We start from the raw sequence: 24,565 nt of genomic DNA, 5'->3' as shown, positions 1-24,565 counted from the left end.
TGTCCCTTTAATAAAATATAATGTAAATATATTAAATATAACATGAAGTTTATAATCTAAAAGCATACAATGGTAAGTATCTAGTATAAAGTATTAACTTAAGTAAACATTTGAGTATATTTAATACTATGATCTAAAATTTACTAAAAAAGCTCTAAGATATAAAAACTGATTGAAATTATATATAAAATAATTATTTATTATAGTTAAAACCAAATTTTCTTTTTTCTTTTTTTTAGTTAGATTTTATAATTTTAGATGTTTTATAACTTATTAGAATCTGATTTAAAGAGTTCCAAAAAAAAAAAAAAAAAATACTAAGATTACTATAAGGAGATAAATAGATGTATTTAAGTAATTTTACATGGATTAGATATACTTCACCAAATACTCTATTAAAGAATGACTTATTTAAAAATATAAAAGGTAAGCAAAATTATTCTATAAATAAAAAGGTATTGTTACTTATTATTAGTTTTAGACCTTAACAATTGTTAGTATAATTAACAGAAATGATCCCTCATCAATGTTACATTATTGAATATCGGGAATACCAGATATTACATAAATACATTAGTAACGAAAGTCTAAGTATACTAAAATTCTAAGTCTAAAAATTCAAAATTGCAATAAAATAGAAAAAAAAGTTACCAAGAAACTAAAATTATGTAGAAATATTTAAACTTAAACATATAGCAGCAAAATATTCCAAATATATAAAGTAGAAAGTACAAAATACTTTCTTTAAGAAATTGATGTTAAATTTAATGAAAGTATCATTCATCAGGATAAGATTAAATGATTATTTGTAAGCTCTAGAATTAATAAGAGTATAATAGATAAATTCAATTAGTTAATTAAAACAAGCTAGAATTTGATTTCATAATTTTCATCAAGTTTTTCTATTGAGGTTTTATATATGGAATAGGAACAACTGATAATCCGAATATTTATTTAAGAAATAAGAACAAAAAAAATTGTTAGAAGAAGTAATTAAAGAATCATTGTTATATATTGCTCATTGTATACTTCCTTAAAGTTTGGCTTAATTGGAATTTCTTTAAAAGGAGTTAATAATACTAGAAGTCTCAATATTTACATTACTAAAGATAGATCCTCTGTATACTTCCTAATAGGGCCAGTATATTCGATATAACTAAAGCTAAAATTGTCAAGTGTAGTGGGTAGGGATAACAGTATACTTCAATTACTAAGATTGAGATAGTGTACCTTCATGAGTTAGAACAAGGTAAACACAGACTAACAAGGTTCAAACTCAGTTGAATTGACCTTAATTATATTGCTAGTTATATTAGTAAGCTAAGTAAATTTTATTGTTAAATCTGTAATCTATTTGATTTGTTTTGTGTAGACCTCTTTTAAGGAGAGCTGGCCGCATTAAAATACAATTATACCGCTTGCGCTACAATAATTTTCTGTATTTTTACTTTAAGAACCCCTCTTTTCACTGAGGGTTTCTATTTTTCAGGGTTACGTGTACTGATAAATATCAGAAAGGAGATAACTTTTAGTATTTCTTCAAAATAACGGATCATGTTTATGTTTTCTTGGTTTAGGGATGTTTTGAGCTGGTTTGGACTATCTAGCAAATCTGCTAAGATATTATTCTTGGGACTAGATAATGCAGGCAAAACTACCTTACTGCATATGTTAAAGGATGATAGAATAGCAACCCATGTGCCTACGTTGCACCCTCACTCTGAGGAATTAGTTATTGGTAAGGTTAGATTTAAGACTTTTGATTTAGGAGGTCATGAAACAGCTAGAAGAATATGGAAGGACTACTTTGCTACTGTTGATGCTATAATTTTCCTTGTTGATGCATCTGATAGATCAAGATTTGCTGAAACTAGGGAGGAACTCAGCAACTTACTGGAGACATCGGAGTTGCAGAATGTTCCATTTGTAATATTGGGAAATAAAATTGATATTCCAATGGCAGCTTCTGAAGAAGAACTCCGTCAAAGTTTGGGATTGTACGAACATCTCACTTATGGTAGGGAGAAACGAGGTGATAACGGAATTAGACCTATAGAGGTATTTATGTGTAGTGTAGTTAGGAGAATGGGATACTCAGAAGCTTTTAGATGGCTCTCCCAATTCCTGAGCTAAAATGAAAATTCTATTTTCTAAATTGTAGAAATTCGATACAACTAGAATATTTCAATTACTATCATATAATTTAAAGATATAAAATTTTCAAAAATTGAATCTATACATTTATCTTAATATTCTCTTCAAGAGAGTATTGAAAGAAAAACAGATGATATTTCGGGTACAATGATAATAATTCCATTATAAATATTTTAAACTTTTATTGAAGTTTTTTTAAAAATTACAACTATATACTAAAAAAACACTCATTAATATTTTTATTTTCTACATTTCTAGCTGAATATAACTGGTATCTTATTACATGCACTTTATACTAACTACAGACTTCTAACATAAACCAAGGAAAATTAGGATATGTATTGTTTAACTGTGTATTGTACTTAAATTACTATTGTAACTTTAATTGGTCTGATTTAAGATTATTTAGATATTCAAATGCTTGTACGTTAGAACTATCAGCATATAAAGTGTGATTGATCACTGTAATATCTTTAGTTAGACCCTATGTTTCACACTTTTGGATATAAACGATTTAAGCCTGAAATTAAAAGATGAATTTAGATTTTGATACACTTAAAAGATTTATTATTAACTAATTATTTATTAATAACAAGATTATTATTTATAGCTACAAATTTTACAGAATTTTTAAGATATACATGAAGCAAACAAGTATATCATATAATAGGCAATTTAGAAAATTCAGAAAGTTGAGGAAATTTTGCTCCATAATATAAATCTAAAAATATAGGGTTTTATTTAATACTGGAAACTATATATTTGAATGAAAAATATGAAAAATATAGATTTTACTATAAAAGAATAGATATTGAAGTTCAATTATTTATAGTCTATCCAGTTTTTTTAATATATAAATAGAATATTAAAGTTCATTAGTATTTTCAGTATAAGTACATATATTCTTTTATTTTTAAATATTTCATGCTAATTTTATTTATTAATATTAAAATATAGTATATTGTGGCAGATCTAGTGATATAGTTAATTTCTAAAGATAAAAAATACCTATAACTTTTTAAAATATCTTGTTAATTTGGTTATTAAATATTAATATTATTATTTCATAATAAATATCTTACTATTTAATTGGCAATATCAAATTTACTATGTTGCAATAATTGCAAACAAAATTTTAGATTAAATATCGTTTAGTTCTATTCATAGATTTCTGCTCATTGTACTTATGTTAAAGTTGATATTTTCGAATATATTCTATAATATGTGAAATGAATCTATTCAATAAGTTTCTCTATATTTCTTTTAAATTTATGCAAGTAGTCACATAATTAGGAACTCCAATATTTTAAACTAGGTAGATTATCATTATAATATATTCGGTAGTAACTAAACTAATTATGGAGAACCTCTCATAAATGCAAGTCTTGGGATCTTTTCAATTTTAACTTGATGACTTAACTTGTTGAATATTTCTATTCTAAGTTATTTTAAATACATAAAACTAAAAGGTACTGGAAGAATATACTTCAAGAAATGTCTGTAATATTTATTTTTAATTTAGACAGGTAAATACATATAAATTCTTGTACAAAGAAACTTTCAGATATAAAAAGTATTCAATTTTTGTATTTTTATTCTTATTAAAATATCCAATATATCAAGCTTTTAAAATATTATAGCTTATTAATACAATTTATAATAAACCCTACAAAATGTAGATCATTTCGTAAAATATAAACTGTAAGTTAGCTAAGACTTTATATAAAGGATTTTTTTACCTTAAGACATATTTACAGTTAAGATACTAATCTTCAAATTTATACTGAGTGAATGATATAAACTGAGGTTATCATTTGTTGTACTTAGTTATTTTGTACTGAAACTTGCCAATGAACTTAATCTAATTACTATATTGAATTAGTTTATTATATTAAAAACTCTTCTGATTAATTTAAACCGAAGGAAAGTACTATTAATTTTAAAGAGTATAAATATTTAAAATAAGTACCTCACTTCAAAAGGAGTAATCCATAAAATTCGGCTAAGCTCTTTACAATGAAAAATGAGTACTAATAAAACCATATTTTGTAATAAAAAAGTATATTTGTTGCAATATAGGATCGTCTAAATATTCAATAAACTCTATTTAAATTTATATTAAAATTAAAATTAAAGAGAACATATTGCAAATATTGCAATTTATTATGTAATATCATTAAACAAGGGATTACAATCAAATTACAAGCTCTGCTAGATGATCTTTAATAAAACTTTATAAAAGTTAACAATACCATTTTCAGTTCCGACACTAATATATAAAATATGAGATTTCCCTAAATATATGGTAGCTCATATTTCATTTTTCATATTCAAACTATTAAGTGTTATACTATAGAAGTAAATTTGGGATTTAGTATCGATTTTTTTGAGTTCTGAAGTTGATTTAAAGAAGTAATATAAATATTAGTTTTATTATTTCTGGAGGGCTTCATTAAGACTTAATAATGCAAACTCTTGCCTCGGTTTACCATTCATGTTTACTTCATTTTAAAGCTAACTCGTCTTCAAAATTATGACTAAATAATCAAGTTAACAATTCTTTTTATTATAAAGTATACTGTCAAAGAATTTCATATTCATTTATCTTCTTATTTAAATGAAAAGGGGGATGTATTTTGTCAATATAGCATTGAAAATTCGGAAAAAATTGGACAAATTAACTATATTGTCTTGATTAATCAAAGTATTTAAACAAAAAATAATTTTCAATTAATCATATATTCAATTTTATAGTGAATATAAAATTAGACCTTTTTCTTTATCCTACTTAGGAACTTAAACTAAAATTTTAGACTTCTGCATGTCACAAATCAGTTCCCGAATAATCTTACATATTAAACCAAATAAATATACAACAAAACATTAGTAGTAAAATCCTCTGGTCCATATAAATACAGTATCTGTAGAAGGTTTCTTTATCTTAAATATAAATGATGAATAGTTACTATTTATATATGTATATCATGCAATCAATATTTAATAATAATAATAATAATAATAAAAATAGTACTCCTCACCTAATCTTCTTTATCCATTCATCTTTAAATCTACAAATACAGTTTTTTGTCTCAGGTATTCGAGATAAACTTTGAAAACTTATTGCTTATAAATATCTTTCAAATCTTGTTTCTAAAGAATGCGTAAATATTGGTCTCAATTATTGCACATAAGGTATTGGCTATGTAATACCCAATACTTAAATAAAAAAACTAAAATTAAATTAGAGTAATAAATAGATTCACAATAGAATTCCACAAAGAAATGACAAAGTTAAATAATTTTATTTAACGCGTCCAATGTCACTATTATAACTTAGTGCATGTGTAGCCTGTTCCATTCTTATACTTATTTATTAGCCTTACGGTTAAATTCATAAAAATGGAGACTTATTTGTAGCATTCATAAATCTAACTATTTGAAATTTAGCTCATTTTTAATCTTCAATAAATATACTTCACTAGTCTAGTAAACTATTTTTATAGTCATACATAATAAACTTGAATATAATCAATAGTTCCTCAGTGTTATCTGTAATATCAAGTAATATAGTATTTTCTTGGGGATTTACTTGGATAAATATTTAATAAGTTTAGAGTATACTCAAGCTCAAATTTAATAATACTCTTTTTCTAAAACTAATACATCAATAGCAGAACACAAATAATCCATAAAAATATTTCTTGTTTTAAGATTATGAAGAAAATTATGACCAGCCTGAATCTCATGTTCTGAGATATCACCATTATGGCAGGCTACAAGTTTTATCCAGCCATACATTGCAGACTTAGTTGCACGCTTGTCTTCAGTTGCAGACCATAATTGTACTTTTCTCACCCCTAAGGGGTACATCAGACTATAAATAGCTTCATTACTACTATAGTTTTGGGTATCTACTTCTAATAAATTGTAGGAATCAAACAAGTGAAAATCACTTCTTAATAGTGGCTCGAATTCTTCCCATATCCCTTTACGAAATACTTCATTATTTATTCCCCATCTTCTACACTCCTCCTTAAACTCTTCTGTATTCATATTCTTACTTTCATTCCATGGAAGCTCTTGTTTTGGAGTATCTGGAGATACTGTTGACATTATCACTACTATTTGTGGGAAGATATTCCTATCACACATAACTGAATATATACTTTCGTTTGTAGTTTTTATATTACTACCAGTAAAATTTAACATTATATATTGATATTTTAGTCTTTTTAAAAGTTCAAATGCTATCAAGCCTCCCATTGAATGACTAATTAGGATCCAAGGGACAATCTCAGAGCTAGAGTCTAAAGAATTTACAAAGTGCTCTTCAAAGACTGGATAGAAGTCATTAATCACATCAATAATACTCTTATAATGTTCTTCACCACTTCTTTGAGCTCTTCCAGGTAGAACCATTGCCAATATTTCTATATTATTCTCTTCAGCATATTTCAATAGTGTATTTTCAACATTTTTAGCTCCAGGAGCTTTGGCTTGAACGAATATTTGATCAGTGCTTCCTGCACCTGGGATACACAAAATCCTATAAGATGGAGTTGTTAGCTTATCCCCAATTAAGTGAGCATTCACTCTACTGTAGGATGGAAACCATCTCTGAAAATCTGTAACCTTACTCATAGATTGAAGAAACTGCAACGTTTCCATCACGAACAAAAGCGCTATTGATGTTTAACGTCGAATTCGAGTTTAAGTAACTTAGTAAGTGCGCAAAAGTGCTCAAATACAGATGATCAAGACGAAAATAGTTTTTTTTTTTTTATCTGGTAGAAGGATGATAAGAAATATCTCCTTTTTTATTTCTTATACTTTTTTTATTTTTTTAAGATATATGAAGTCACATCTATTGTTCAAGTCTTGTAAGAGAGATATATAAATAGTATACTTCAAATCCAAAAAGGTTAATACTAACAAAAATATTTCTTTTATTAAAAATTCAACTTGAGTAGTCTGTTTTAAATAGTTTTAGAAATGTAGAAATACCTTACAAAAAGAAGTGCGCTGTATTTAGGCGGCAATATTTGTGTCGTGGGGTGACAGGGATAATGTATGTTGATACCCACATTTGGCATGCGGGGACAAAGAAATCCATGCCTGTAAGCTAATAATTAACTGTAACAAGCTATATATACAATGATAACAAGAAGTCAAAAACTAAAAGAAAATTTATTAGTTAATGGAAAACATCTTAATAATTCTCGAATTGATATGGTAGCAAATTCAAAATTAAATAGAGATTATTGTAATTCAAATAAGACAAAGAATACAACAGAAATACACAAACATGTATGTGTTTCGAAGCGAAATAGTAATTCAAATCTAATAAAGGAGCAGAAAAGTGTGAAGAAGCATCGATCTATAGAGATTAGTAGTACTGAAGAAACTACTTCTACTCTAAGTAAGTCAAGTGTAATTGTAAAAATAATGAAATCATTAAAGTCAGAACCTCCTTTAACAAGTCCTCTAATAGGAAGATTAGATAAATTAGATGTAATTGCTGGATTTATACTGAAAAATGCCAATAATGCTACTTCAGCTATTTTGTGTATTTCAGGTTCTCCGGGAACTGGGAAAACTTGTTGTGTAGATCGTGTATTAAGAATTTTGAGTAAGGGAGAATGGAGTTATCAGCTCGAATTAACAGATGGATTAGTAGTGAATGAACTAACTGGGAATTTTAAGAAAGTATGTGAAAAATCTACTAGGAAAGAAGAGTTAAAAATCCACTATACAACACTTCCTAAAAATTACAGTATTATAAGGACAAATGCATCTCATATAATAGCTTCCTATAGTAATAACTCAGTTCCAGTTAACTTATCATTATTTTTGCATTTAGCTATCCTTATGAAATTTTCAGAAAAGGTTATTGTAGAGATGAAGGATATTTATAAACAGGAGGGGTTGAAAGAATGTGTAAAATACTTTATAGCTCAAGTTGTGTCAAGACGAACAAAGTTTATTATTTTCATAGATGAGATAGATCTACTAAACAGAAATAAAGGTTCAGATTCTGTCTCGGAGTTGTTTAAAATGATTATACTCAGTTCTACATCTCAAATGATTCTGATTAGTATCTCGAATACAATTAATATAGATCGAAACATCTCAGAACGTATGGGTATATTAAATGTAGAAGGTTATGATGGAGCAATTGATTGTAATATTGATGGGCGTGTAAAGTTTATGGTGTTTTCTCCATATGATCACAATACCCTAAAGGGGATAGTGATGAATAGGATAACTCAAGAAATTTCTAATATTGAATGTGGAATTAATAATGCAGGCTTGGAACTTTGTGTTCGGAAGGTGGCAAGCGTATATGGAGATTGTAGAAGAACCTTGGATGTTTGTAGATTAGCTTTAAGCAACTATTTAATGGATATCGTAGAACTTCAGCAAAATGAAGATGTATCTGCAGATATTGATGATGAAATGAGTTCCATGTCAACAGTATCTAATACTCCAGCTCAAAGTCCTAAGCTAACTACACGAGAAATATCAATGAGTAATTTCCAAGATGTTTTAAATAAGGTTCATGCCTCACAAAATAGTAAGATACAGATCTTACAATCTCTACCTCTACATCAACAATATGTGATCATGAGTATTATACTCGCTATAATAGATGAGCATTGCAATAATATGGAATTAAAAGAGGATGGGCAGAACAACAATTATACTAATATGAAATCTCTGCTAGAATCATTAACTTGTTTTGAAGTATCTTCATTTAACTGTAGAAAGAAGTATTATGAAATTTGCCAAAGATTTCTAACTCCTCCAGAAGATTTTAAAGATATGCTAGATGCAATTGAATCTCATAATATAATAAAGCTATCTCATAGTTTAATTCCATCTCTGAATATAAGCTCATTAAGTGGATACAAGCGAAGACAAATAAAAAAGATAAATTCAGACATATCTAATATTGTAATTAAATTACAGTTTACACCTGAGCAGGTTATCAACTCCCTGACATCACTCGAGAAGGTTGGAGTAGTATTTTCTAAATTACTACCCCTCTAATTAGTATTATTAATATATAAGGTAATTAATCAAGTGCAATATTACTAGAAATATTTAAAGGTAAATAGGTGGTATACCTAAGTATATGCAATATAATAAAAAGTATGAAAGTTCGAACTTACAGTTCCTTAATTTAGATAAATTAGACACCAACTTAAGAACACTTAATCGAAGTATTCTAACATATCTACAGATTAAGAATAAGGTAATTTAAATAGATAAATCCCTATCCTTAAGAAGTTGTACAAAATTCAAGTAAATTCATACCAGCTCCTTGGCGGAAACTATCTTCTCAATACCGCAAGCAGCTAGAACTCCAACTAGTATTGATTTCCCTTCAGCATACATCTCCATTATTTGTGTAGCTACTTCATCCGGATTTCCTTCAGCATCAGTTGGTAGTGGGAGATCATCTTTTGTTGATCCAGATTCTGTTAGTAAAGAGGTAAAGTTGTCGTGAATATCAATCAATTGATATTCATTACGTTTGACAAATGGGACAAGCATATTATGAGAAGTTGGACATATATCTTCATATTTCTTACTTGTGAATATATCCAGACCTACAATATGAGCCTTGGCATGGCCATGTTTACCTGTCTTTGAAGTAGACATATCAACGACCTTGCAAGGTTTACCCTTTAACATACAATAGCCATTCTTCTTTATGGAACCAGCAGACATTGGGAAGCAGTGAGAGGCTCCGGCATCTGCAGTATCAAATTGTTGCTCATCGTCCGACATCTCCAATATTAACAAAAATCTGGAACTAGTAAACAGAAAGTCTAAATTGTAGCTTTTAGGTGTCCTATGTCTCTATTTCCATAGACATTCTAGAATAATAACGTTACCCGCCTAGGAGATGGATTGCAATATTCATTAAATAGGAAGGAGGATATATAAAAAAACTTAAAGTTGTAATAATAATATGTACTAATAAACTAGAAGAATCTAATTCAGTTACTTATGTAGTCGTTCTGTCTTACTTTGATTTAATTGGCACTGATACCAAGGAATCTGGAAGACGTTCTATAGCATATTTATGATTTGTAACATACATTATAGGAACACCTGGTATTCTACGAATACGACGCTTCAATTCTGTATCATTTGTAGCCACTATATAACACTTGTGTTCTGTAACTCTCTGTGCAATACAGTCATCTGCATATGTCCCCTTGTGTAGACAATGAAGGCGTCTAAATCTTGGATCTCTCGCTAACCTCAATGCTAAGTTATAACGATGTCCCATCTTCTCTAATTCACCTATGACACAATCTGTTATACATGGGATACATTTAGCCAATAAACAATCCATTGTGCCCTTGAAGATATCTAGCTTATGTTGAATTGAGAAATTAATGAAATTTGTATCAAGTAATATATGGAATGGAGGGCCTAGGTTACTATTATAATTGAAAAATAAACTTGAAGGGGTATTAGGTCTAAAATAAGAGAATCACAGTTTACTTTTAAATATAAATACCAGTATATCTACTTTTTTTTATATAACTTACATCTCTTTTAGTACAGAGGTTTCTTTAGAATTGCTAATACTGGATGAGTTCCTATTATTATTCTGCTTATTTCTGTAGAAGATAGTAACAAAACAAAACTAAGATAAATACATCACTATATTTAAAACTATACTTACTGCTCAACTCTTTTATCCTTAGGATTTAGAACACGCTTAACAGCTGCAAATTTCCTAGTCCTTTTTATTTTCCCCTAAGCCAAAATAATGCAGAATAAAATATAAATTCAAATAAATTAAGTAAGAATCATACCATATATCTCCCAAATGAATAATCTTAATAATTAGATATCTGTATTGAGATACTGATACTACTTTATCTCTTTCAAGAATATTTGAAGAGATTCTACAAGAAACTTCATAGTAAATAACGTGATATTTGGCGCTAAATACTGTCTAATGTAATTAATAGTAAAAGTTGACAATAGGTAAAGCTTCTATACTTAATATCATTCAAGTCCCAAAAAGTCAAATTAAGTATACTATCTAGAATAAGTTAGCTATTTTGATATCCGTATTGATAAATAATTTCTCTTAGTAATTAGTTATAGACTCAAGTTTTTGTACTTTTAACAAAGATATTATAATATTTGTTTTTTTTAACATCTATACCTTCACACTACTCATAAAAAGGAATGAACTTCTATATAACTATCATTATTAAATGATTGATAGTTAATCAACCAATATCTTAATATTTAGTAAAGTACAAATGTACTCTAATTTATTTTAAATATTCACATAAATTATAAGATCCAAGTGAGTATTTAAGTAGAAATATTATCTTAAATTCATATATAAATTGGGAAGTCACTAAAGATACTGAATATATGGAAGATGTAACACTTAGCACAATTATCTAATTATTGACAAACAAATGTATTCGTCCTTATTCTCTAAATATTTATACGTAATACCTAAATATAATATTACATTCAAACTATACTTAACAATACGTATAATTTCACTATTAAGTTGTAAGAATTTAGACTACCTGGAATTAAAGTGTCATATTGTAATTCCAGGCCCTATATAATTCTCTATAGGATAGCAATAATATTGGCATGAGAAAAAAAGAAATCTTAGGTAGAAACTATATAAGATTCCTCATTTATATTAAATTAAATATAACTTCACACTGCCAATATATAATATAAAACCTGTGAATCTATGTTAAATATAAGATATTTAATAGCTGCATCTAATATAGGCGGCAAAATATATATGGCGGTAGAGACGCCATAACAACAAAATTATAGAATCTACACGGGTTAGAATGAGACCTGGCCTTAATATTGTAATTTTATAGGCTAATAATTATTTAAAGGAATAGCTTGCGCTCAAGATTACATTGGTAGAGTTTACTAAAAAATAAGGCGGGATTAAAGTTTAGATTATAGAATATTTGACCCCAATTAGAAATTAAAGAAAAAAAGTAGGAAATATATATTTACTTGTAAGACTAAAGAATGCAAATTTTTGTTAAAACCTTAACTGGGAAAACTATTACATTAGAAGTTGAACCTTCTGATACAATTGAAAATGTAAAGGCAAAGATACAAGACAAGGAAGGAATACCTCCAGATCAACAACGTTTAATCTTTGCTGGAAAGCAACTTGAAGATGGCAGGACTTTATCGGACTACAATATTCAGAAGGAGTCTACTTTACATTTAGTTTTGAGGTTACGTGGTGGTGTTATTGAACCATCCTTGGCAAATTTAGCCCGTCAATACAATTGTGAGAAGATGATATGCAGAAAATGCTATGCAAGGCTACCACTAAGAGCTACCAATTGCCGTAAAAGGAAGTGCGGTAGAACAAATCAAATACGTATGAAAAAGAAGCTTAAGTAAATATTGAGTTGTAATTAAGGCTGAGGTTTTTATCGAAGCTACAAGCAAAATCTAGATTTGTAAACAATCTAATTTAATTTGAATCCTAAGTTGTTATTACACTACATAGGCACTACCCTATTTTTATTATCAATTAGGATTACGTAGATTTAGCGGACTTAATACTTCTTTTTTCATATTTTAAGATGTAGGGATTTAGATCAAGTAGTCATGTCAACTTAAGACATAAAGGTGAAGTTTGACAATAGATTTAAATGTCAGTTTAATTGAATTCATTATGTATTGGGAGGTATCCGGTTAAAATTTAATTAGAATAAGTACTAAGATAAAATTTGGGCGTAGTATTAATTTGGCTTTTATCATAAAATTAGAGGATAAATTCAATAAGTCTTATTACTTCTAAGGCGCTATTGTGTAACTAGCGACATTGTGTGATGTCTAATGAGGACAAACTTTATCACTCCATGTAAAATTTGGACCTTTGAATTTACAAACTAGCAAGATGTTTTTGATTGAACGGGCACTCAACATATTTTCATTCGTATATACAGTTGAAGCTCGTCATCAAGCTACCGAAGTGGCATTGGGGGTGGCATCAATGGTTTCTAATTCACATAATGTCACATCAGCAAAGCCCAATAACCCAAGATTTATTCCAAATAATCTTCAAACAACAATACCTGCATCAAGATTAGAATTTAACCAACAAGATAAAACAATTTATAAGATTCCTTCTGAAGGTCCACCTTTGCAAGGAAAAATACATACAATATCTGAACAATGGACTACACCTACTGGATCCATATCATCACCCTCGTCTCTTAAAACTCCAATTCCTACATTAAAAGCACCAGAATCCCCTATAAGTGTAACAAAGGAGTTAGTTGGGCAAGCAACCTTACAATATGGTCCTACAGTGAGTAGTAACTCATCTTTTGTAAGTCAAACTTCCCCATCTAGAGCAATAAGATTTATTCCGAATAATTCACCTAAAACAGTCATCCCAAATGAAAGAACAATAAAATATCAATATTATGCGACAAATCCGTCTATACCATCTTCTTCACCCCGTTATATACGTATAAATAGCAATTTAGTGGATCATTCAGTACACTTAACAAGAAGAAACAATGAAGGTGTGAATATCTGGAATTCTACTACTGGTTCATCCAGTCCTGAAACCTTTAGGGCTGTATCTCCAAATTTTCAACAGTATCCAGTACAGATACCAAAAGTAAATTTACAATCACCAGCTCCAGATTTAATTAAGGGAGCTGTGAATCCTCAATTCACAGTTGTACCAAATCCATCTATTAATCAGTATTTGGATCATATAACTACAAGAAAAGCTGTATCCCCAATGGAGACTTTAATTCTAGCTTCTCCTTCATATAAAAGAAATGTTGTACCTAATGTCCGCCATTTCTCCATTAATACTGTAGTTCCTCATGCTGCTATGCAGAGTCAATCTAAATAGGTTCCCATCTTTTCTTATAAATGCCTACTAGATTATCACTTTTTAAATTATATCATTTAAATAGTGTGGATTATCTACTTATTTGGTAATTATTGAAGTTCGAAGATATAGTTTGTTCAATTTATCCATCAAATTCTACATCCTAATTCTCTTAATCTTTATTTTAGATTTAGCTTCTTGTCTAGCCTTTTTTTCTTGATATTTCTTTTGATGTTGAGGAGTCATTTGATTTATCTTAAAAGCTTCTTCTTGAAGCTTTTCCCTACGTTTTTGTTCAAATTTTGCCAACCTCTTACTCTCGTCAAGTTTATAAAGTGTCTTCTCAATTTCTTGTCTTTGAGATGTGACATGCTGAAGAGTTCTTTCTGATAATTTTATGTTTTGGACTGTATCATTTAGGCTCAATAATAATTTTAAGATGGTCTCATGAACTGTTATAGTTTCATTAACAAGTACTGCAGAGTTAATCTCCTTGTAGTTTTTGTTTAGATTGTTACTAGATTTATCAAGAATAAAGCTAGCCTTGATACAGGGATGAATTTTTTTGTAATTATTAGTTAATCTAGGACAAGTTGTTTGATCTGAAATATAAATGAATTTTAAACTCTGTGATATTTGGCAACAATTTAGAATTTTCACTAATCGTCCATTTAGGATTTTTTCTATTGCTCCATTACTATTACTGTACACAATCCAATTTTGAGGAATATCCATTACTTTTTTTTGAGTGCAATGAATTTCAATTTCAGGATATTCTATCAGAGCACTTTTTAACTCATTACGTTTGCAGACTAAAATTACAATTGGATCTAGTATATCCAAAGGAATCTCAACATAAAGGCAATCTTTAAAACGAGTCAGAGGATATAAGAGGAATCCTGTTAGGGGATCTTGACGTGGTCTACATGATATATTTATATATAAATAAGAGCAGTTGCTCCTCCCAGTAGCAAATATATCGAAGCTACTCCATGAATCCATCCAAAATGACTTACTTATTAGGGTAACACGGCTAAATTGTGATACTAGCAGTGGCTCAATTTGTTGATACAATCTTCTAGCTATCATTTTATTTACCCTAATTCCCCTAGCTGCTGTTATTAGAAATATCATAAATATAATAACAGCCAAAATTTCAATGAAATAATTTTCTAGGAAAGTTATTTTAGAGTTGTTCAACACTGTATCTGAAATTGCTAGATATATATCGGTAAGAGTACCCATTATAATCAAGAACAATAGCTTTACTTTCATATTAAATAAACTTCCCATATTGTGAACTAAGTGATAGAACTTAGAACAGAACTTGTGTTCAATAATCTATTGCGGTCTTTATAATAGACACTTCAATATTGGCACTTCATCAGTGTAGACTATAGAATTATATAAACAATTAGAGGAAAACCTCGGAGTTTAAATACAAGAAATAACGTACAGCCTATTAAGAGTTAAAAAAAAAAAAAAAAAAGTCTATGTAAGTTTCGAATTAGAATAAATGTTCTAGAATTACTACATAAATGATAAGTTATTGAGCAATGGGGAATTCCTTCGGTTCTCTAACCATAATAGCATCAGGTAATGGGTTACTTGGACCTACTTTACCTTCTGGATCATATGGAAGCATAATTTTGACTTGAACTCCTAGTACACCCTGCTTCATAAGAACATTACGAACAGCTTTGTCTACATAATCCCTAAATGGTTGACCTGTTGCAATCATATAACCATCGCGGAACTTCATACTTTTTGCTCTCTGAGCACGTAATTTACCAGAAACAATAACCTCACAACCTTTTGCACCAGACTCCATGACATGACGTAAGACACCATAGCATGCACGGCGAACAGCTACACCTTTTAATAGCTTATAACGCAAAGATTCAGCTTGTGCCATTGCACATAGACCTCTATTTTCAATGCGTTCTGCAAATAGTTCTACACTTCCAGCTGGAAAATTGAAACGTTTCTGAACTAAAGAAGTCAGCTCTCTAATCCTTCTTCCCTTGACACCTAATACTTCACGTGTGCGAGTAGCACGAATAATAATCTCTGTGCGTATTGGAGTCACTCTGACCTCGACACCAGCATAACCATCTTCAGCCAAAGTACAAGACAAAAACTCATTTAATTCTGCCTCAAATACACCATCATTTACAAACTTTCGTTTTTTTGAAATAACTTGAGGAGCCATATTTACTACTAACTTACAGTATATATAACTGAGATGGAAAGAAATTCAAACTAATTCCTTACTTCACAGCCTTTAAAGATTACCTTGATTCTTTTGGTACCTATTGTGACAAGACGAGTATTTATAAAAAGCGGCTAGCCATGCTCTTTAAACCGCTTACGAGACAAAATACCTTCAATAAATATTCCCAAATAATCTTTCGTGTGTTATCACAATTACTTAGTACCTCCATAATTCCCTAATATATATTTAATTAGTAGGCCAAGTTCCTATTGAGACTCAAGACGCCGTCTCAAAATACCAGTAACGCGGAGTATTACTATACAGCAATAAAATATTGGCGGTTTATATGTCAGAAGTATATTATTCACACCTCTATAAACAAAAGAAATGTGGTGTTTATCTTAGAACTATGAAATATAATAAAGTAAGTTATAAACCAAATAAGTCGACATTCTGATTCCAATTGAATTTGTTTTTTGAGGGGATCACTACTCAGACTTTAGATTACAGAATCTATACTACACAATATTTAATTTTAAATCCTTGAATCTTTCTTTTTTACTTGAATTTGATTTCAATAATGGTTATTTCCTTAGGACTACTGGGGAATTCCCGATGTGTGTATGGATTTCTAATTATTCTTTGAAATATACCTAATTGTGTGCAATTATCCCTTCTCCAGAAGTATTGACCACTTTAGTTGATGAATTAAAAAACTGATCTATTTAATAGACTACCCCTCTATATTAGAACTAAGTGTTACATATTCTATGTCTGATATGTAGTTTTATTTACTCTGTTATAAAGAGGCTCCTTTTAAGCTCTATCTTAAGGAATTGGAAGGAACTATATACTTAGGAAGTGTCCAGATTTTAAATTTCAAAGACTCCATACTTATACTCTTATTAACGGATATTTCCTAGTATAAACTGTCATTTTATCTATATAGGGAAAAAAGTGACTGTTTATCTGCACTTAGTGTACATGTTGTATGATTTTCCCGCCCACCAGATTTTAGCTTTATGCAAGAGAGAAACTAGTTTGCTAAGAATCCCAAAGAATCTTTCTATAAATAAGGCAATTCTGCAGGACTGATATATTGGTTTTGTTCATTTAGTTTGATTAATATAGAGGCTTTTGATCCTCTAAAATCTACCTCGAAGCTTGTATAATGTCATAATGAACTTTGTATATCTATCTCCAATTTTGGTTCTTCTAGTGCTCCAAGCTTTATGTTCTTTACCACTTCTAGTATCTACTCAGACTTCAGGATTACTTTACCAAGATAAAGGGGATTTTGGGGTTGGTGATACCAATATAAAGCTACCCAGTAATATAAAGAGTGCACTAGATAATAAAAGAAACGAAACTAAAAATCCCTTTGACTTATTTTTTAGGGTTGTTTCAAATCCTGAGCTAATTAAAATTAGAGGAACAGGTAAAGTATCAAAAGATAATTTGGATCAATTTCAATTGGATCATGTTGATATAAGTATAAATGAAGACAACAACAGTCATTTGGTTGAAAAGAATACTTTTGACTGGGCACTTAAGTCCTCAGAGACAATAGATAAGAGTAGTTTATCTAGTTCTTTTAGTAAAGATACATTATCTATACTGTCAGAGAAAGAATGTTCTAAAATTTCGGATTCTTTTTTGCGATTTTTAAAATCATGGAAATCTACCAATGAGGAGCTGAGCCACAAAGAATGGAAAGCTTCATATATGAATAAATTTAAGGAGATTGCACTCCCAAATATAATAAATCCCGTTTATAATTCAGAATTAGAAGGTGCTTCTCGTGGGATAATTCAAAGTGAGCTCTTAGCGCATAGTAAACCAAGTAACGCTGTGATTGCCAAGAATAGACCTGATGGTTTACCAGCTATGACATTTTTAGCAATAGGATATGACTATATGGCACTTCAAGTTAAATTTGATGAAGTTAAAGATGGTTTCATTTTTACCTCATATCCAAATTATAGCCCTGATATACCAGAAATTGCACATTTAAGACTAAGAGCTTGGGTTACTAGCCATTATAAAAAGGTCTATGACTCATTAACAATTAACTCTTCAAATTTAGAAACTTCCAGAATGATTGAAAACATTAGAAATTACGGAATATTTTTTGTTATTGAGTTTAGAGATGATGCAACATGTTATTTGATAAAAGTTACTTATAATGGTACAAATGAACAAGATGTGAACTCGGGAAATAATACTTATAGATATTTTACACGAGTGAGTAGGCTACTATTTGCAAGATTAAAACCTTTTATACCTTTTAGATCAAGCTTTGTTCCTACTACTGTTACAGAATTTCGTTCTTTGTCATTTATTGGAAGTCCCTTTTTACTTAAAGAGTCAGCTTCATTAGAAGATCAGGTAACCCAGCAAACATTATTTTTTTGGTCTGTAGCTGCTGAGGAGTACTACCCAGATTATAGGCGTGCAGATCATGTTTGCCATGAGGTTGATTTATTTCAAAGTTCTGAACACTCAAATTTGTGTATCCTCCCACCTGGAGCAAAAGATCCTAAAGTCCCATCACAGTTTTCTTCTCCTTATAGAACCACAGTATCATGTTTTGGACTATATCCTGTTGATACTGTAGCTATATTCAAATCATTCAATTTAGTCCGTGTAAAGATATGTCAAGTTGATGGTAAATGGAGCAATTCAAAGATTTTAGAGGATCAAGTAAAGGCTGTGGTATATTTACAAAGATGTCAGAGTAGAATCTCACATATGTTTACACTTTATGACCAAGTTAAAACTAAAAAGCTATTTGAAAAAATCTAGAAAGCTATTGATTCGATTTTTTTTTATACATAAAGCCTGTATTAAAGAAGTGTTATTTGCTTCCTTTTTTAATTAGTAGTTATATTACTTATAAAGAATTTTATTTTGTCCTTAATATTCTGATTCTGCAATTAGGACATATACCTTTGGTTTCATCTATTAAAATACCTAGTTTACACCATGTATCACATGAACCACACAGGATATCTTGATTATGAGATGATGCGATAAGAGCATCAGCCTGCATGAGTCTATCAGAAATTGAACAGGTATGTTGACTTAGGGTAGCAATTTGTTGTTCATATGATTTTCTAGTAATATCAATATCATCTGTAAGATCTTGAATTCGAATTTGCAATCTTTTCACTGTTTGTTCCAGTGTTTCGTTTGCCTCTTTGAGTAGTGAATCACATACTTCTTGAGTATGAGGATCTATTGAAATTAAGTTATTGAATTCCATTTCTTTAGAGTTACAATGAATTTCAGAATTTTCAGAATTATATTCTTCAATTTTAATTGATTTTTTAATCATATCTAACTTGGTTAAATTCTCATTTTCTAAATTACCATTTAAGATTTCAATATGATCCTGAGATTCACTTTTTAAATTATCAATAATTATACCACTTTGTTTCTTTTCAGTCTCCAAATTATCATCTGTTTTATTGAGGTTAAGTATATTATTTTCGGTTAATTCAAGAGTATCTAAAAGCTGAGATTGAGAATCCCTCATAATGATTTGGTAAGAGCTCAATATCTTTTCAGAACAACATAAAGCTGAAGAAGGTTGATATAAATTTATAAAGAGACGTTCTATATCTTTTTTAGAATTAATTTCTTTACTTATATACAATAAATATTGGGAGAGATTTGTTTGGAAGCTAGATTGGCTTTCCGGACTATCTTTTAATAAAGGAACAAAGTATTTGTCAGAAGAATTGTTACAAAACCAGTTTGTAACTGATTGCAACTGTTCAAATAAATCACTTATGTATCTTATATGCCTAAATAAATATTCAATAGCTCGTTTATGGATTTTAAAACGTCTCTTTTCTATCTCAAGTATTCGTTTATAGATCTCCAAGATCCTTTCTAACACAGGACAATCATCGATGTAGATGTCACTAGGTAATATATCTACTGTCTTCAAAATATTGAATATAAGGTTTATACATAATTTCTTATTTTCTGGAAACTCTTCATCTAATTCTTTTAAATTTAGGCACTCTAAAAGTCTCAAGTATAGATTTGAAAGTGAATTCTCTCTGTTCAAACTTAATAAATCAGGGTTAACTCCAATATGGAATACAAAGTTAATTAAACAGTGGAGGCTTTTAAAGTTTGAGATAAGTTTTCTTATAACATATAATAACTCTTCAAACTTCGTATATTCAAAAGATTCAAGCTTCTCAGTATTTTTTTTAAAACTTGAAAATATCAAACACTGTAAACGGAGAGCTTTATGTATATTATCAAAAGCTTCTCTAAGGTTAGCCGAAAAAAAATCTCTTGAACATGTAAGTTTTAGATATGTATATTCATCAGTAAAACATACAAATTCAGTACATTTATCAAACCAAAAACCCTTAATCAAAGAGTTTAAACCGGATTCAGAAGATGTTAATATACTATTAAGTATCTTGGTATTTATTTCGTTAATTTTCTCACTTTTTACATAAAACAAGACAGCTTTCCTCCACTCTTGAATAATACTTATAAGTTTAGTTATATTTTTCTCAATAAATATAATTAGAACTGCTTTTCTGAAACAGTAACTAGAATTTCTTTTATGTATCCAAGTCTGGAATTCGGAAAACATTTCATCCATATTATCATGAATAAAACTCCTTAGTGTTTTTACTTTAGTCTCATGAACTCCCTCAAATACATTCAGTCTAGCTTGAATTGATTCGATCTTTGCTTTATAATCCTTTTCATTATCACTTAGTTGTGAATTTCTACACTTAAGATTGTTCAAATGATTTTTTAGATCCTCTCTCTCATTATAAAGATCCTGAATTTCTTTATTTAAAAGCTCCTGTTTATTCTCACTTTTTTCTACTAAGCTTTGATATTCCTTCTTAATTTCAAATTCCCTCATGTGTAATTCCTCATTTTCTTGTATTTTCAATTCCAATTCTTCTTCTAGTGACTGAATTCTATTTTCCAGTTTATCTATATTGTCCTTTATTTGAGTATTAATCCCTCCTGTTCCATTTGATTGAAGGAATCCTGTTAATATTCCACCACCACTTATACGTGTTAGGGGCTGCGACGGAGTTCCCCTGTCATTTTTCCTAAAGTCACTTTGTTTGTATTGTTCAATCTGGAGGCTTAATTCTTCTATTTCACGGAGTAATGTTATTTCCTTATATTTATATACATCTAGATCTTCTAGATTCTGTTGAAGTTTCGATTGTAAATCTTTATGGGATACTTGTAGTAAATTCAATTCTGACTGTCTTTTTTCTAGTGCATCTTTCAAGACTCCAACTTGCTGTTTTAATACCTGGTACTTCTTTCTTAATTTATCATATTTTGACTGTCCCTCCATATTACACTTTATTTAAGTCCACATAGCTTTATGATTACACATCAATCCTAAACTAAATGCATATAATATCAATTTATAATCTCTAAAAGTTCATAGTGCCTAGAAAAGAATCTAGAAAAGCTGACTAAACTAAAATAACCGCTTAAGCGGGTATTTTAGTATTGTTAGATTCAGGTTTACATTGCTAAAGTATAACCAAACATGTTTCATAAAATACCAAATATGACTTAACAATGAAATTATGTATTTTTATTTTTTTGCTCACTATACTTCTTGGTAAGTTATCTTGATATAGTATGTACAAATTTGTGCATATTAAAAAAAACCAAAACTTTATTTTTTTACAAAAACCTGGTATAATCTTATTTTCCTGTTGATAATCCATTAATTTCTATTTTCTGTGATAGTACTAGCTAATGGGAGATATATTAAAAGTAGTAAATTAAAAGAAGATCTAGAACCTTTTGTAATAAATCCAGTTCAAGATTATGATGAGTTCAGTGAGAATTTAAGTCCTAGTCTACTACAAAGAAAATATTTTAATTTTAGTTCCAGAAATAATATATTTGAAAGATTAAGTCAGTTAAACAAACTTAGAACCAAATCTACACCTAGATTAAATACAAAAAAGTTACTATCAAAAAATAGTACTAGGTCTCAGAAATTAGTAATGCCCATAGAAGCAGAAAATATACCATTAACAAGAAAATCTTATAACATGATCCCTGAAAAAATTGTAAGTGATTAAACACAGCAAATTGTCTTATTTAAGTTCATTAGGATACAATTTTAAGCGGATTATGATAGAATTTTTACTATGAACTTGTCTTAATTTTATAGGATGATAGTTTGCATAAAGCAAATATTCCTAGTGAATACTTTGCAAGAATTGATGCAGATTATATGAGAAAAAAAGAGCACGAAGATATTCAACGTGAAATTGAAGCAGATTACTCAATATTAGATGATGATAATGAAATTGCAATTTTGGATGATCAACAGCTTTACAAAACTGTAAGTTTTTGCAACTTCATGAAATATAATGAAATAACTTTATATTTAATTTGATACTGCAGTTCACAGAAACCGGAGATTTAATTAGAAAGAGACCTGCACTCATCACTAAGCCTAGAAGAGTTAATATTAAAGATATGCCAGAAAGGAAAGATTTAGAAGCGTCGGAAGAGTTAGAATGTAAGTTCATTTTACATATATTTATTTAATATAAGATATTTAAACACCTTTTAAATTTAGTTATTGAAACAAGTGAAGAAATAAAACAACTACGTGAGAATATTGGGGGTCCATTAATTAGGATGAAAAGACCTTTATCTGATCCACTAGCTGATGAAGACATGGTCTCATATGATATGCCACTCGGCTTTACCCCTCAAGGTAAGAATTTATACATGCTTTTTCATATATTCAAAATTCTAATATGAAATTTTAGGCCTTGAAGATTTAGTAGGGGAATATTTTTGGGGAGATTTTGGTGAGTATGATTACAAAACTGAATTGGAAGCTGACAAGAAGAATAAAAAATTTGGATCTGCTCTAGTTTTTGAACACTTTTTTGTTAAATATCCTTATTTTGATGTCATATCTGGAATTAAGTCACGTGAAAATGTGGCTGAAGATTTACATGTAAGTTTTTTATTTATTTCAAATTTACATAATTCATAAATATCTTGTTTTATTTTATATTTTAAGCTTGCTAAGGATTTCGAATATTTTGTGGATAAAGAGTTTAAAGATCACACAACATTTGGAAGTCAGAATCCAGTACTCATAAGTCCAAAGAGACGTCCCTTCTCAGTTATGAGAGCAACTTCAAAGAGATTTCAAAATATTTTTTGCAAAAGAAAGAAGAAAAAAATTATAGACACCAAGAATGAGGATGTTAAAAGACTCTTAATTGAATCTGATGATGCAATAGTTGAAGAGTACCCATTACTAATTATGTATCCAGTATCAGGTGTAATTACTAATATTAAAAAAGAAATTACTAAAGTCATTCCAAAAGCAGAAAACACCTTAGTAGATGAACTTTATAAAGAAGCTGAGATGACAGATAAATCTTCCTCTTATTTATTTGATTACACTATATCAAAAAAATTATTTCCTGAACTGGCTTTTGATGATATACCAAATATTGAAGGGATACCCATTGATGATATTTATAGATACTCAGTAGTTGGAGTAATACCGGGTATATCAGAGTTTGAATCAACTATAGATAGCGTGAGAAGAGAATTACTAATTCTGGAAAATAATCAAGCTAAAGTTAAAGATGATATAGATTCCAAACTTGTCCGTAGGCATCCTAAACGCAAAGGACTACCACCAATGCAAGCAACGGACGAAGAGTTTGAAGAATGGGAAATGATGCAAGAAGAAAAAGATCTCCAAGATGAATATGACAAGTTTAATCGTCGAAAAATTAAGCTTGAAAAATTACCAACTACTCCTCTTTTACTACCTCCTAAGTTAGAGGTTCCAAGTACAGTACCTAAGCAAAAAGGACGTGTTGTTATATCAGAAGACGAGGCTCAACTTCTAATAAAAAGAGAAAAGGAAATACTACCTTTAATAATGAAAAAAACAGATGATGAAATTCGGGAGGTAAGTTTTAAAAATAATAAAATTATGGGTTCACTGCAATAAGTTTTTATATATTTTAGAAAAAACTAAGGCATATGAGGTCAATTATAAATAGAGGTAATGCAATAACAGCTCAACTCAAAAATGTCCCAGAATCTCTAAATATAGAGAGAAAAAATAAAAAGTTTATATTAGATGAGAATCAAAAAGAAACTGATAGTAGACTTGAAAGACCACATACTGTTGCAATGACTCATATTGATACAAGATTAAAAAGTGAATTTAATCAAACATCTAAATAAATTCTAGTTTATATAAATAACAGAAGTTATCTTAAGTA

The 24,565-nt window shown here is 29.3% G+C and overlaps 12 protein-coding genes across 12 annotated transcripts, besides 14 other annotated features; 6 read left to right on the top strand and 6 right to left on the bottom strand.

Moving 5' to 3' along the window:
- Positions 1 to 6: 6 nt before the first annotated feature.
- Positions 7 to 41: a sequence feature (AT_rich).
- A 134-nt stretch (positions 42 to 175) lies between these two features.
- Positions 176 to 257: a sequence feature (AT_rich).
- Positions 258 to 1,554: 1,297 nt separating this feature from the next.
- CMU_034380 (small GTP-binding protein sar1, putative) lies at positions 1,555 to 2,133 on the top strand (the record flags this gene model as incomplete). Its single annotated transcript, XM_002141365.1, has 1 exon — positions 1,555 to 2,133. One exon carries the CDS (start codon positions 1,555 to 1,557, stop codon positions 2,131 to 2,133), a length of 579 nt encoding a protein of 192 aa, XP_002141401.1.
- A 182-nt stretch (positions 2,134 to 2,315) lies between these two features.
- Positions 2,316 to 2,359: a sequence feature (AT_rich).
- A 357-nt stretch (positions 2,360 to 2,716) lies between these two features.
- Positions 2,717 to 2,763: a sequence feature (AT_rich).
- Positions 2,764 to 2,995: 232 nt separating this feature from the next.
- Positions 2,996 to 3,024: a sequence feature (AT_rich).
- A 27-nt stretch (positions 3,025 to 3,051) lies between these two features.
- Positions 3,052 to 3,110: a sequence feature (AT_rich).
- Positions 3,111 to 3,194: 84 nt separating this feature from the next.
- Positions 3,195 to 3,231: a sequence feature (AT_rich).
- A 1,027-nt stretch (positions 3,232 to 4,258) lies between these two features.
- Positions 4,259 to 4,289: a sequence feature (AT_rich).
- Positions 4,290 to 4,859: 570 nt separating this feature from the next.
- Positions 4,860 to 4,922: a sequence feature (AT_rich).
- A 230-nt stretch (positions 4,923 to 5,152) lies between these two features.
- Positions 5,153 to 5,184: a microsatellite.
- A 603-nt stretch (positions 5,185 to 5,787) lies between these two features.
- CMU_034370 (uncharacterized protein) lies at positions 5,788 to 6,795 on the bottom strand (the record flags this gene model as incomplete). Its single annotated transcript, XM_002141364.1, has 1 exon — positions 5,788 to 6,795. One exon carries the CDS (start codon positions 6,793 to 6,795, stop codon positions 5,788 to 5,790), a length of 1,008 nt encoding a protein of 335 aa, XP_002141400.1.
- A 513-nt stretch (positions 6,796 to 7,308) lies between these two features.
- CMU_034360 (uncharacterized protein) lies at positions 7,309 to 9,204 on the top strand (the record flags this gene model as incomplete). Its single annotated transcript, XM_002141363.1, has 1 exon — positions 7,309 to 9,204. The coding sequence occupies one exon, from the start codon at positions 7,309 to 7,311 to the stop codon at positions 9,202 to 9,204; it is 1,896 nt and encodes a 631-aa protein (XP_002141399.1).
- A 261-nt stretch (positions 9,205 to 9,465) lies between these two features.
- On the bottom strand, positions 9,466 to 9,948 carry CMU_034350 (eukaryotic translation initiation factor eIF-5A, putative; the record flags this gene model as incomplete). Its single annotated transcript, XM_002141362.1, has 1 exon — positions 9,466 to 9,948. The coding sequence occupies one exon, from the start codon at positions 9,946 to 9,948 to the stop codon at positions 9,466 to 9,468; it is 483 nt and encodes a 160-aa protein (XP_002141398.1).
- Positions 9,949 to 10,186: 238 nt separating this feature from the next.
- CMU_034340 (uncharacterized protein) lies at positions 10,187 to 11,100 on the bottom strand (the record flags this gene model as incomplete). The annotated part of the gene is made up of 4 exons (XM_002141361.1): positions 10,187 to 10,649; positions 10,722 to 10,793; positions 10,859 to 10,932; positions 11,089 to 11,100. 4 exons carry the CDS (start codon positions 11,098 to 11,100, stop codon positions 10,187 to 10,189), a joined length of 621 nt encoding a protein of 206 aa, XP_002141397.1.
- Positions 11,101 to 11,847: 747 nt separating this feature from the next.
- Positions 11,848 to 11,869: a sequence feature (AT_rich).
- A 338-nt stretch (positions 11,870 to 12,207) lies between these two features.
- On the top strand, positions 12,208 to 12,594 carry CMU_034330 (60S ribosomal protein L40, putative; the record flags this gene model as incomplete). The annotated part of the gene is made up of 1 exon (XM_002141360.1): positions 12,208 to 12,594. The coding sequence occupies one exon, from the start codon at positions 12,208 to 12,210 to the stop codon at positions 12,592 to 12,594; it is 387 nt and encodes a 128-aa protein (XP_002141396.1).
- A 502-nt stretch (positions 12,595 to 13,096) lies between these two features.
- On the top strand, positions 13,097 to 14,071 carry CMU_034320 (uncharacterized protein; the record flags this gene model as incomplete). Its single annotated transcript, XM_002141359.1, has 1 exon — positions 13,097 to 14,071. The coding sequence occupies one exon, from the start codon at positions 13,097 to 13,099 to the stop codon at positions 14,069 to 14,071; it is 975 nt and encodes a 324-aa protein (XP_002141395.1).
- A 135-nt stretch (positions 14,072 to 14,206) lies between these two features.
- On the bottom strand, positions 14,207 to 15,295 carry CMU_034310 (uncharacterized protein; the record flags this gene model as incomplete). Its single annotated transcript, XM_002141358.1, has 1 exon — positions 14,207 to 15,295. The coding sequence occupies one exon, from the start codon at positions 15,293 to 15,295 to the stop codon at positions 14,207 to 14,209; it is 1,089 nt and encodes a 362-aa protein (XP_002141394.1).
- A 301-nt stretch (positions 15,296 to 15,596) lies between these two features.
- CMU_034300 (40S ribosomal protein S3, putative) lies at positions 15,597 to 16,262 on the bottom strand (the record flags this gene model as incomplete). The annotated part of the gene is made up of 1 exon (XM_002141357.1): positions 15,597 to 16,262. One exon carries the CDS (start codon positions 16,260 to 16,262, stop codon positions 15,597 to 15,599), a length of 666 nt encoding a protein of 221 aa, XP_002141393.1.
- Positions 16,263 to 17,444: 1,182 nt separating this feature from the next.
- On the top strand, positions 17,445 to 19,070 carry CMU_034290 (uncharacterized protein; the record flags this gene model as incomplete). Its single annotated transcript, XM_002141356.1, has 1 exon — positions 17,445 to 19,070. One exon carries the CDS (start codon positions 17,445 to 17,447, stop codon positions 19,068 to 19,070), a length of 1,626 nt encoding a protein of 541 aa, XP_002141392.1.
- Positions 19,071 to 19,170: 100 nt separating this feature from the next.
- On the bottom strand, positions 19,171 to 21,624 carry CMU_034280 (uncharacterized protein; the record flags this gene model as incomplete). The annotated part of the gene is made up of 1 exon (XM_002141355.1): positions 19,171 to 21,624. The coding sequence occupies one exon, from the start codon at positions 21,622 to 21,624 to the stop codon at positions 19,171 to 19,173; it is 2,454 nt and encodes an 817-aa protein (XP_002141391.1).
- Positions 21,625 to 21,857: 233 nt separating this feature from the next.
- Positions 21,858 to 24,527, top strand: CMU_034270 (uncharacterized protein; the record flags this gene model as incomplete). Its single annotated transcript, XM_002141354.1, has 8 exons — positions 21,858 to 21,900; positions 22,032 to 22,360; positions 22,465 to 22,638; positions 22,701 to 22,818; positions 22,879 to 23,019; positions 23,075 to 23,268; positions 23,335 to 24,246; positions 24,306 to 24,527. 8 exons carry the CDS (start codon positions 21,858 to 21,860, stop codon positions 24,525 to 24,527), a joined length of 2,133 nt encoding a protein of 710 aa, XP_002141390.1.
- Positions 22,834 to 22,862: a sequence feature (AT_rich).
- Positions 23,274 to 23,333: a sequence feature (AT_rich).
- Positions 24,252 to 24,272: a sequence feature (AT_rich).
- Positions 24,528 to 24,565: the final 38 nt, after the last annotated feature.

This window comes from Cryptosporidium muris, genomic scaffold (genome assembly GCF_000006515.1).
Source record: "Cryptosporidium muris RN66 scf_1106632373451 genomic scaffold, whole genome shotgun sequence".
Lineage (NCBI taxonomy): Eukaryota > Apicomplexa > Conoidasida > Eucoccidiorida > Cryptosporidiidae > Cryptosporidium > Cryptosporidium muris.
Note: the sequence above shows the minus strand (reverse complement) of the source record. Positions and strands in the feature narration are given on the sequence as shown.